This window comes from Acanthaster planci, linkage group LG06 (genome assembly GCF_054643075.1).
Source record: "Acanthaster planci isolate LZ-2023a linkage group LG06, COTS_SCS, whole genome shotgun sequence".
Classification (NCBI taxonomy): domain Eukaryota; kingdom Metazoa; phylum Echinodermata; class Asteroidea; order Valvatida; family Acanthasteridae; genus Acanthaster; species Acanthaster planci.
In genome coordinates, this window is record NC_141782.1 from 22,631,413 (window position 1) to 22,644,101 (window position 12,689).

The 12,689-nt window shown below is 39.4% G+C and overlaps 1 protein-coding gene across 2 annotated transcripts; it reads right to left on the minus strand.

Moving 5' to 3' along the window:
• Positions 1-676: 676 nt before the first annotated feature.
• Positions 677-12,340, minus strand: LOC110980118 (pyrimidodiazepine synthase-like). 2 transcript variants are annotated; one of them, XM_022236470.2, is made up of 5 exons: positions 12,176-12,340; positions 4,737-4,842; positions 4,190-4,412; positions 3,522-3,642; positions 677-3,001 (listed from the first exon to the last, which is right to left on the minus strand). In XM_022236470.2, exons 1-5 carry the CDS (start codon positions 12,336-12,338, stop codon positions 2,778-2,780), a joined length of 837 nt encoding a protein of 278 aa, XP_022092162.2. In that variant the 5' UTR covers positions 12,339-12,340; the 3' UTR covers positions 677-2,777. The 2 variants fall into 2 exon arrangements, with proteins under 2 accessions (XP_022092162.2, XP_022092163.2); XM_022236471.2 differs by lacking the exon at positions 12,176-12,340 and adding an exon at positions 9,917-10,337.
• Between the last annotated feature and the right edge of the window lie 349 nt (positions 12,341-12,689).

Sequence of the window (12,689 nt, forward strand, 5' to 3'; positions counted from 1 at the left end):
AAGATAGGCCGGTTAATCTCAGTTCCAGTGCGCTCGCGTCGAAATTTGGCAAAATCAGAGACAACTGGTCCCGATTTTTTTGCAACACAGCCTGGAAACCGCCCTAAGATCGAAAAAACCATGGTTGTAAACCTTGGGTTTTGAGATTCCCCCTGCTCTAGTAGCCAAAGTGCCTTGTTAGCCCCGAGAATATTTTCCTTGAGAAAAGCTATCAAAGGCCCACCACATTATTCACTGAATGCTCTGCTTCAGCCTGAGCGAGACTTGTGCACAAGCACATGCCAGGGGAGTAACCACGAGTGTGCCTATAATTACCTTGTCCAACAGAATATAAGCAGAGCGTTACTGATTTTCTTGTTATGCTGTTTAGAGATAACTTTGGAAAACATTCCAGTGAATATGTTGATTTGAGGAGTGATTTCAATCTTTGAGGGTCCAAGTGGAACAGAATTGATTGTTAATTTCAGTCCAAAATGTCCCGTTTATTGTTTCATTTTGTAAATAGTGTGCATACTACTAGTGTAAATATAAGAGTTTAAATCTACTTGATGGGCTCATTGGTTGTTCCTCGTATTGGAATAATTTGCGAACCTGTGGGTTAAATTTGTGGTTTGCACCTGTGGGTTACATCTGTGGTCAACGCTTTAGATTAGAATAAATTTGACTGCAAGCTTCCTTATGATTAAACATGTTTATTTGACAACTTTGTATCAAATACATCCCAGAACATTTGTAAGATATTAAGGATTACAACTACGTTAAACTCCTCAAAATGAAGATGTATCATCCTTCAAAATGATTAATGTAGTTAACATCGAAGACGTGAAAGTACTTTGGTATCAGTGTGATTGCTACAGGCACAAGTATTTTCAGCAATTTAGAAAGTTCACAAATTTCCATAGTCGATCTTCACACTATTTTTGCGGTTTTGTTATTTGACTAAGTTGAGCGGCCTGAGAAAGAAACTTCATCTTATATTGAAAAATGCTTCCTTTCCTAAAATGCTCAATACTGAGCTATTACATGAAAGTAAGTCGTAGAACAAAATAGAAATTCTTCCCAGTACAAGTGAATACAAAGGTAGCTTAAAGATGAGTCACAATCTCATATCAATTTTCAATTATTTAATACCCAGGAGATAGAATTTGTAAGTGGTGTGTTATAAAAATTTGTACATAAATATAAATTACTCGGCGTTTCAACATAAAATTCCTATGTTCTTTATTGTACTGATGACTGTGTCACTATTGCTATTGCCCTTTATAGCAATAATGAGTATGGTCCCAGAACTGACAATGAACAGACGTGCTTAGCGTTTACTGGAGGAGTGTAGAAGGCATTGTGGGAAACTCAAGCACAGGCCATATAGACTCAACAATACAAAGTATGTATCAGGGCAAAGATATGGCTGAGCAGATGGAGCTAGGTCTGGCACCCAGAAGTGCAATGAAGTGCTATTAAAGAGAGTATGTGACTTATTTGCTGGATAACGCAGAACCCATTTGGCCAACATTCCTATCACCTCATGTAAATGTTTTGTTTGTTTTTCTCAATAATCAATTGAACTCATTACGTTATGTGTTTTGTTTACATTTTCTTTTATCAATGTGTAATTTAAATGAGTTGTGTATTTCAATGACTATTAGCTTAACATTAATAATTGGCCCATTGAAAATTATTTTCTTTTTAAGATGACTTGGCTGAAAATAAAGCTTACAACCAGACCTGTTGTCTGTGGAAGGCGGGTGATCCACTGAGGTGTCTCGTCACACATAAGTAATTTTTATTCAAACAGACCTGTACCCTAGCAATAAGTAACTTTGATTACTCTCAAAAGTTTGGTTTAATCCAAACCAAGTGAGTTCCATTAAAAATATAATACATAATAAAAAGTGAATGCCTTACTACATTGATTCAAAATCACAGTTTATGAAAAAGGCCAATGTTTAAACACGCAGCTGTAAGCTAACTGAGCTGCTCATTGGTATTCTACTGAGTTATTAAAATGATAACAGCCGAGGTACATTACATATGTTGCATGGGTATACCAGCAAGATGTCTATGAACTGGAAGCTCAACTCCTTAATTTTAGTACTGGTAGATTAGCATACGGGTCATTCTAATATAAATTAGGGTCCAATTTTTCTGCGTGTCCCTGTCACGTCTGACATATGATTTTGTTACTCAGAACACATTTTCTAATCTCTGAGAATGATGAGTTAATGCAAATTACCAGCAAAACAAGTAGAAATAATTTGAAATAAGTTTCAGTGATATTTCCATGTCAAATTACACAGGTCAGGTGTAACAGGGTCACAAAAATCTCACACTTTTGGACCCCGAGTTTTCGAATGACCCGTACCCTAAATCATGGTGGAGAAATTATACCAACTGTAGTATGTCGTGTTTCTAGAGGTAAATGTAACATAATACAAAATCCATGTACACAAAGAGATGAGACAAGCATCATCGGTATATTTTTTCTGGGGTGGGGGCCAACCCCTTTTTGTCAGGGAAGGGAATTTCGGGAGGGGGGAGCAAAGAAGTCCTCAGCAAAGCACTGCTGAACAACAATAGGGCAGGGTAAACTTGTGTTTTTTTAAAGCAACAATTTTGATTTTCATTTCCTTGATCTCTTGTATTTTTCATATCTTTCACCCCCCCCCTTTCTTTGGTTTTTCTTACAAGACAACACCCATTAGGACTAGTCTCTATAGCTTTGCCTGTGGATGACTAGAATGTTTTTTCACAGGGAAGCTTTGTGCTTCTCTATCTACTCACAGGTCGAACTGGGGATTACCACTAATAAAGCTCTCAAAGAACTTTTGGTACTGCTCTTTACTGTTGAGGATAGCCTTAACTGCTGGTGTGGTCAACATCCGCTGGAAGTAAGCATCAAGGTCTGGTAGCTTGGCTTTTAGGGTGTTCATGAGCTTGTCAGAGACCATTAAACGCTCATTCCAAGGCCAGGTACTGTAGTCGACCATGCCGGGCTGTTGACCTGTAGTTTAATAAAAAGAACCCGAGCCTTAAAAATCTTCCATTAAACAGTTTAAGGCACATCTGTTTGTGTGTTTATGATAAACCTGAGATTTCACTGAAAATGTAAATCATAGATGTGTTGAACTACACCAAGAAGTAATGGGTTATAGTAGAATAATATAAGTAAGCATGGCATTGAAGCTATAAAGTGAGTTATCACATACACTTGGTGATGCAACTTGCTGCGGTTTTAAATGGCATTTGGATTTTTATCATTTCAAGAAAAACCTTTAGTTAAATAATCCACATAACATAAGCACAGAATTCACCCTCCACATTACCAGGTTCAACATCAGAAGTCCATCCTATTGTACTCTCAGTATTAAACATAGATTCATCATCTTGTTTAAACTGCCAAACTGAAACACTAGAATGCGTTTGACTTTTAAATTTATTTCAAGGAACTCAAAAGCCATTTTTTAAATCTACGGTAAGTGCAAGAGGCATACAATCTATCCTTGGGCTTCCACGAGTCTTACCACCAAAGAATGGAGTTCCTCTTTTCTTTAGTTCTGCATCAAACAACGTCAGGCCAGCGATGATTTTGGCTTTCTCATCTTCCCCACCGGACGTCATGAATTTGTGAAAAATTGAGCTAACCTGAAAATTGATTTAATGAGATGAATCAAACAATTATTTTCAACAACTTGACAGAAATCCTTATCTTATGGATCCTCTGCGACTGGTGATCCCCACAAATTTTGTTGTCTGATCTCCAACAGAATGATAGAAAATTACACAACCCAACACATGCACTCTTTTTGTTTTTTCAAATACAAATACGTGTACTACAGATATTTCCGCTCATAATGGCACTTTAAGTAAGGGGCAAAGGTTTGCCTATTCAGAAGACCGAATTAAATATTTCTTCGTTATTTTAGGTTTCTTATTAGCTGGATTGAGAGTTGACAACATAAGACACAAAAACAAATTCATTCAGGATCCATAACTTGTTGGGCCTTTTTCACAGCAAGGCATCAAGAGTAATAAAGTTTTTATAAAATTGTGCCTCTGATAAAACTGCAAATTTACACCCTTGATTGCATGAAAATGTCTCCAGTATGTGTTTTTTTGTTGAAAAGAAAACAACTGAAGTACAGAAAGGAAGTTACAGGATTTTGCTGATATTTCAATGGAAATACAGTACCTTTGAATCATAGGTTTCCATGACAAATTTGTCTTTAGCCTTCTGCAATGGATCTTTGGGGTAGAGAGGTGGATCAGGATAAATCTCATCTAGGTAGTCACAGATGATGCTGGATCCAACCAGGACTTCGCCATTGTGTTCGTAGACAGGCACTTTCCCATCAGGATTTCGTTCAAGGAGGAATTCTGGCTTTTTCGTCAGGCTGCAGTTAATTTCCTCATAACTAGAAATAAAATTTGAGATAAATTTAATTCTGAGCAGGATTATGTCATGTGTGCATGTCTGTCTATTTTTTAGCATCTTATTTTTCAAAGCCTGAACAATGGTGAACTCCTCAAAGCTATCACAACCACCATGATTAAAGAACTTGTCGGTTCATATCTTTCATGGCACATAATTATTTCACTCTGAGTTAGACAAAATAGGCCTCTTGCATTTGCTTCAATCACATATTTTACATAGTAGACCCCAAAGATTCATATTTACAATGCTTCAATCTTCGATATAATACATTTATTGGCCATTTTAGTGTTGGTCATTAACTTACTTGATTCCTTTGGCTTTCAGCACCAAGCGAGAACGCTGTGAAAAAGTACAGTATTTCATGCTGAAGAGACGAACAGATCCATCCTTCAGGGGTGGTAGAGGTTGACCTGTGAGTGTAAATAAATCACAAAACAACTACTGCACACAAAATTAACTGTCCATATGTTAACAGTCTGTGACTTTTTAACGCAACCTTGTATAAAATTTAGGCCTGTAATAGAGCTCATCAGGGACAAGGTAATGTTTGTTTTTGTACTTGAAGCACCACAGAGTACAGTTCAGCAGACTTTTTGTTTCAGTTGGATGCGAAGTTATGTGACCAATTTAAAATTTGACTTCCTTCCAAAGTGTGATTTCTACAATATTTCTTACGCTTTTTCCTACACGGGATAGTGGAGCTGAGGCTGTTATTATTGTTAGTGCATATTGGCATTATTTCAATCAAGTGAAAAACCTTGACCTGTCTTTAGACAACAGATTGGGATGCAACCCTAGCCTCAGAGAAACATGATATATGAGATTTACCACGTAATGAAGGTTTAAATTGTGCCGGAGACCGCCTTGCGCTTAGCAGTAAATGAATTAATTATTTTTTCTTTCGATAGTTATGATTCCATCTTTGAATGAGAATTCTTAATAATTCACAATGATTATCTTCTTAAATTCAGCTGCTGATAATAAGATCGTTTGCTTTCATTCTGTTGTTAGTCAAGTAGTGTATGTGTAGCATATGGACGGTGCGTTAGCTTGCGCATTGCACATGCTGGTACTCTGAAAACGCACAAGCCTCTAAACAAGGCTTTGCTTTAGTGGCTTATTTCAATGTGTAACCAATAAATCCACTGATTTGGGCAGTTTGCGTGCAGCATGCATTCCTATAAAAGGCATTGGAGATTGGACTCTGGGCTCTGTTCCTTATACCAGGCACGAAGTGGGACAGTTCCCCCCCCTTCAACAAGCCCAATCCCTACACACTCCAGCCTTTTGTCCCTTACCACAGCCGGCGCTAGATCGTTAGATGTCTGAAAAGAATTCCTGAGATACCAGTATAACAATAGCCAACACAAAGGCGAGGGGGGGGGGTTCTCTCTGTCCCATAGTTCGCTTCATACGTAGTTCCTTGGCGTTGTAAGATCTAAAGAACCCAAAGACACTCCAACAGGCCACGGTTAAAGCACAGAGCTGAGTTTGTAGCTCTATGGTTAAAGGAACAGAAAGCATTCATTTTTTTTTCACTCACGCTGAAGTACATGATGCAAAAGCGTTTAATGATGCGCTGAGCCGCAGCTAGCAGTGGAACCGTTGGGTTCTACAATTCAGCGAACTGGTTTATTGTTTGTAAATGTATGGAGGTAATTCTTTGAATCAGAAGAGGGTGCTGTGTACATTTTGTGATTATGACAGTGAGAGAGTGAGAGTTGAATAAAGAAACCTGCGGTTGTTATTATATTGTTAAAGGCAACCCTCCGTCTGAACATGGAGGTAGAAACTATTTCTACCTCCATGGTCCGAACGAGTCAATATCCTAGAGTCGAATTGTCTATTGAAATCAACAGCGCAGTAGGTATTGTTGCGTTTTTTCTCAACGAGCCAGTCTCACCATGGAGGTAGGAAAAGACCTCCATGGTCTCACCGACTGTGGGCAAGGTCACCTCGCCGTAACCTTAACTATTTGCCCTGGCCCTTGAACTTGATTAGCAATCCAAGGTTCAGGGGTTAGGGAAATATGGAAGGGCTGCGTAGCACCGTAATCAGAATATCGACAAGAATATAATATCAAATCAGTGCTCTGAAATATGTGATTGCAGAGATTTCGGTAACTGAGTACCTTTTTCAGGGCTTCTCTTATTTTTAGTAGGCCTATGATTAAGTACTCGAGTATGTATACAGTTTAGTCCTTTCATTTTTCATTTCTTTACCAATCTGTTATAATCCCTTTGTTAATTTTAAAGTTGTATAGTTTGTAGTTTATTTATACCTGTAACAACACAGGGCCCTTAAATAAGATATACAGAGAACGGTCCATGACACTGTATTTTGGCCTCCGCCGAGTTTTTCGGTGGGTGTTTATAGCAGCAGAACTACCGACACCGATCAAAGGGGCCAATTGTCTCCGCCACTTCAAGCTAATAGTTATCCGACAGCAAAAACGCATTGACTCCATGATCTATCTCAGTACGAGTTGTAACATCCGATACACCACCCGTCAACCTGACATTCGAGACAGCATCTTGGAGTCACGCTACGACACTCTCCTTCATGATTATCCTGAACTCTTACGTCCGGTGTAGGGGAATACGGACGTTCGACATAACGTTCGTTACTCATCACATTGAGACTCACGGACCACCCGTCGCAGCTAAACCACGCCTCCTCGGTCCAAATCAACACGCCTCTGCCACGTCTCTCTGGTTGATCCAACCAGAGAAAATCCTGTATTGGATTTTAATTAGTACGAACTTTGTCAATCAGTACAAAAACCCTATGGCTTTGCCACCAGTAGCTCAAAGTGACCATAATTGTGTGATGTAGGAACCTGATATTAATTTTGAAGCCTAATCACTATCGCATGTCTATTATTCGCCTAATGAAAGACTCAAGTGTACGATCTTTTGCTGATTGGATTCAAAATCAAACATGGCAGGAAATAATTAGCACCGGCTCTTGTCAAGTTAAAACTGATGTTGTTTATGAGATGATCCGTAAACATGTTGATTTTTATTTCCCCACTAGAACTTTTAAAAAGTATCACGACGATAAACCCTGGTTTAATGATCGAATTAAGAAATTAATACTACGCAGACAAAAAGCATTCAATAATGGAGATAGAGTCAGATATCGTATCCTCAGAAACCAGGTTACTCGTCAAATTATATCTGCTAAGCAGCTGTACTATGCTGGTCGAGTACGTAAATTAAAGAAAATTGACCCTGGAAGATGGCACAAAAAATTTGTAGCTCGTATTGATTCAAGTTATACTAAACTCATTGCTAACATCATTAATAATTATCTTGCCAACTTCTCTCAAACCCAGGAGCCTATTAATTTGAACAATTTACCTGCCCATTTGCTTAGTATGTCAGACCCTCCTGAAATCTATCTTTGGGAGATTTATACAGAACTTGGGAAGATTTCAGCGAATAAAACTGACGGTCTGGACAACCTGCCTACGAAGATCCTTAAATAATTTGCATACGAATTTAGTATTCCAGTTTCTGATGTCTTAAATTCGTCATTTAAGCAGAGTGTTGTCCCATTCCAATGGACGCAGGCTAATGTTCCGATACCGAAAGTTCAACCACCCACCTTGCAGAAACTCAGACCAATCTCTCTCACTCCTCTGCTTGCAAAGGTTGCTGAAAGCTTCGTAAGCAAATGGGTTATCAACTCAATTAATTCTAAATTGGACTTCAGAAAATTTGGCAATCGAAAAGGTATGTCCACCACTCGCTGTATTATCGATATCTATCATCATTTAATCTCTGGTGCAAATAGACCAGGTAACATTGACACATTAATATCAACTGACTTCAGCAAAGCATTTGATACAACAGACCACATGATAGCCATAAAGAAACTTATTGAGCTTGGGGTTTCCCCATCGGTTGTCAAATGGACTGCTGATTTTCTTACAGAACGTCAACAGAGGATCAGACATAAACATTCCTTTTCTGACTGGCAGACCTTGTCTGGGGGTGTTCCCCAAGGTACTAAACTTGGCCCGGTGATTTTTTTTGATTTGCATAAATATTGCTCTTGATTTCAGTCATAATAGATGTTGCAAATATGTCGATGACTTGACAATGGGGGAAAACCGTTTGTTCAATGAGAATAGTAATAATAAACTGACAAAGTAGAACTGGGTCACATGCTTGATCTCGCCCGTCAAATAGCAACTGGTCATCTCCACTTCACATGGTCCTCAAGAAACAACCTGGTGACTAGCGACCATGTGGAGACTACCGGGCGCTTAACAGTTCCACCGTGCCGGATCGCTATCTCATTCTTCATCTCCAATATTTTTCATCACATCTTCACAGCTGCACCATTTTCTAAAAAAAAAAACTCTACCGGTCACTATAGACCTATTCCTGTGATGTCACGATCGTGCTGATAATGGTTTGTGATGGTAATGTGCATAGCGGTAAATCACGAATCAAAAGACGATCATCCATCATCTTTTTCTGTAATGTGCATAGTGTTGTGATGGTAATTTACGTATTGAACATAAATTCCAAGTGTGCACCGTTCGCACGTGCGCTTGCATGTAGTTGAAGCTGGCCGTAGGAATACATGTGTGTGAGTGTGTACGTGTAAATGTACATGTATATGCAACCACCTTCGTAAAAGCGGTCCACAAGGGATGGTCTTGTTTACATTTAGTCTCATGGGTGAAAAGGGTCTATTTGATAATAGGGACAAAGACCAGTTCACACTGCACCGTGAGCAGTATTGCACAAGCTGGACAAGCATAAACCCACACCAGTCCCACGCTGTCTTAACACATGCACAACTACATATAAATGGAAAAGTACGCACCATTTATAAACTTATGTTACACATATACCAGCAGACTGCAAGTCTCGCGCATTCTCTGTACCTATACATAAATGAGAATGCTGTCATCATTTAACTCAAACTTAAACTCGTATAAGCCATTTCGCCACAGTATCTTTCCCCGAAACCTCTAAACGCGGAGAAAGGGTTAATGTTGGCCTAGTTTATTCAAAGGAACCCCTAATTATTACAATATTAGCATTTACACCTTCAAACTATTTCTGTAATTAGTTTAATGTTTCTCAAGCCAATTTCTTTTTCCTCGGACGCAACCTTCTTGGAGAAATCTATGGAAATCGAAAAATTCAGAAGCGTGGCATTAAGGAACCTGGCCTTTTACAAAAATGCAAATGCAAAACTGAGGATTATACTAGCCAAATGTAAGACTCAGAGGAAACAAGCAAAACAAAATTGGATAAACCCAGATTTTAATTTCAAAGGAAAGAACACAAGATCAAAATGGAGAACATGGTTTGATTGTGACTAATACCCTCTCACTGTACTGAGTGCCCCAAACCCCCATTCTGAGCTTGAATCAAACCATAGAGGAGAATCAAACCGCGACGCCATGTCCATGACCCAGGGGATGTGGGGTAAGCGAAACGATCATGGGCGTAAGCCTACCTGCTTCAAGGTGTTTTTCCGACATGCTGGCAATGTTCTACTGTACTCCACTGTTGTGCGATGAAAAGGTATGTCGGTAAATAAAAAGTAAAACACTGATACGGCGTCTATGACCGAAAATATGTCTTATAATGCAAAATGCTGATTCATCTATTGGGTCAGTTATTAGCTGTAGCAGTTTATCATGTTGATCTCCAATATAAAGACGATCAATGGCTTAACTGATATTGACTCAGTGGTCAGCCTCACATGGAGAAATCGGCAGTACTGTGATGATGTTGAATACATGTATTTATGATGAATCAGTCAACTGAGCATATCCACCACGAGTTGTGGCCTGGCCACCGGCCCGCGGTGCGATAGTCTTGACTGCGACATTGGACAGTAAAGACGTGTCCCTCGCGTCCGCGCTGCTGCTGCACTGGAGGCTCGCAGGTACAGAGCGCTTATACACAACATTGGCTATGAGGATGTAACACTGGAAATCCGGGTTTGAACTCAAAATATTGTCCGGTGGAAGTTGGGCGGAACGTTATTTGACAGTAATGAATGTATAGCATTCTAATATTGTATACAGTTTAGCATTTGTGTATTTTTATTTCCTTGTGTATTTTTCTTTACGTACGTTTTTATGTAAGAAACTATTCTGATGAGATTGCCGTATATGATCATGTAAGCCGTTACAAAATTTTTCTGAATCAGGAAAACACGATGGAGGAAGCAGATTTGTCCCTGTGTCCTGTGCGAGGATGTTCTTTGAAATTCAATAACATGAAACGCCATGTGACAAGGCATCACATAATTATGGTCAGGCAAATGGTGGTTTCTATATCCATGGAAAAGCTGTTGTAAGTGCAAACGGTAGGAAACAGCAATCCACGTGACAGGAACACGGCCCGTTTCAGATGGATGAGCACATTGGTCAGCTAAACAACCTTGTCTATGAATTCCTGTGCTTCATTACAGGAAAACTTAAACTGGGATCCCCACTCTGTCTCCCACAGTTTGAAGCTAAGAAATATCTGGACGACACTAACTCGTCATGTAGTGCTGAGAAAGTTCAAGTCTCCAACGCACCCATATGGAAAGGCGCCTTGGAGATCAACAGAGCGGCGCACAGCACCGTTCACTCACCATACCAGCTGCTGCTTCTAGACTAAACTGAACTCTACCCATTGATCTCCACATGGAGATCAATGACCGTACCTTAACGCGCGCTGCATGGCATGGCACAATCTAGATAAATTATAACCTCGCACCAGTCCGGTCCCGCGCTGTATTACACAAGTCATGTACAACTTCGTGGAAAGCTGTTATACTTAACCCAGCAGACTTGTCTCGCGTATACTCTAGCTCTGCTCCTATCCGGTTCATAGATGTGACGTCACTTCAGTTTAAACCAAGCCCACTGCGCATAAACTTGCATGGAACCATGGAACGGGAAGTTAACTCACAACTATAGTGTTATGTCCACGAAGAGCCTGAAATCAGTGGTGCTGCCGCGCCGTATAATTATGATATGTATGACAAAGTCACTAACGAACCGGATACATAAATAAGAATGATGTCATCATTTAACTAAAACTTAAACTTGCATAAGCCATTTCGTCACAGTATCTTTTCCCGAAACCTCTAAACGAGAAGGGGTTCAGGTTGGCAAACTTAATTCAAAGGAACTCCGAATCGTTAAAATATTATTATTCTAGTCACGCCATTTCTGCAATTAGTTTCTTGTTTCTCATGCCAATTTCCTTTTCTAATTACGAACCAAACATGTACCTACACATGTATTTATTAGATTTTTTTACCTCGCAACTGGATGTGGGGAGACAGGTCTTTTGACCATAGTTATTTTATTACTTTTGCGGTTCCTATGCCCATCCCTTTGTGGTGTACGTTGTTGGCATGAACAAAATAATAATAATGATAATATTAACAACAAACTGGGGAAACAGAACACCTTGACCTTGATTCAGATGTGTGTTTCTGTTTCAGTTTTGACTTACATGCTCGGACTCTACCTTCTTGAAAAAAAATACACATACGAAACTGATAACTATGATTAATACTGGACAAATGTTGAATTAAACAAGCGAAACAAAATTTTGTAAAGCCTGTATAGATGCCAACTGTAATATGTTTTACATGCATAACAACCTTTACATTTTAATTTCAAAGGATAGAACACAAGTGCAAAATGAAGAACATTGATTTGATCGTGACTGATCATGCGAAACGATCATGGGCGTACTAGCCTACCTGCTTTAAGGTGTTTTTCCGACATGCTGGCAATGTTCTGCTGTATTCCACTGTTGTGTGATGAAAAGGTACGTGGGTAGAGAAAAAGCGAAACGTTGATACTGGGCCTACGACCGAAACTATGTCTTATCACGAGTGGAAAATGCTGATTTATCTGCTGCATCGGTTATCCGGTTCGCATTGAATATGACGTCACATAAGTTTAAACCACAACCACATGCACTGCACGTGACCGGAAACGAACCGGATGCATCGCGGCGCGTCCGTGTATGACGAAATCACTTCCGAACACGTATGTTTCAGAGGGAAATTATGTCCCATTTTAGGGCTATTTACATACGTAATGAGGGCCATGAGATTTTGTGCTAGGCAAATAGTTGCTTCGTTTCATGAAACGTACGTCTCATTTTCACGTTTTGGAAATAAAAATACCTGCCCAAAAATATTTTCATGGTAACATAAGGCCTTTTCCCAACATATTTTGTGAAAATAAAATCGAGAAACAGAAGTGTGG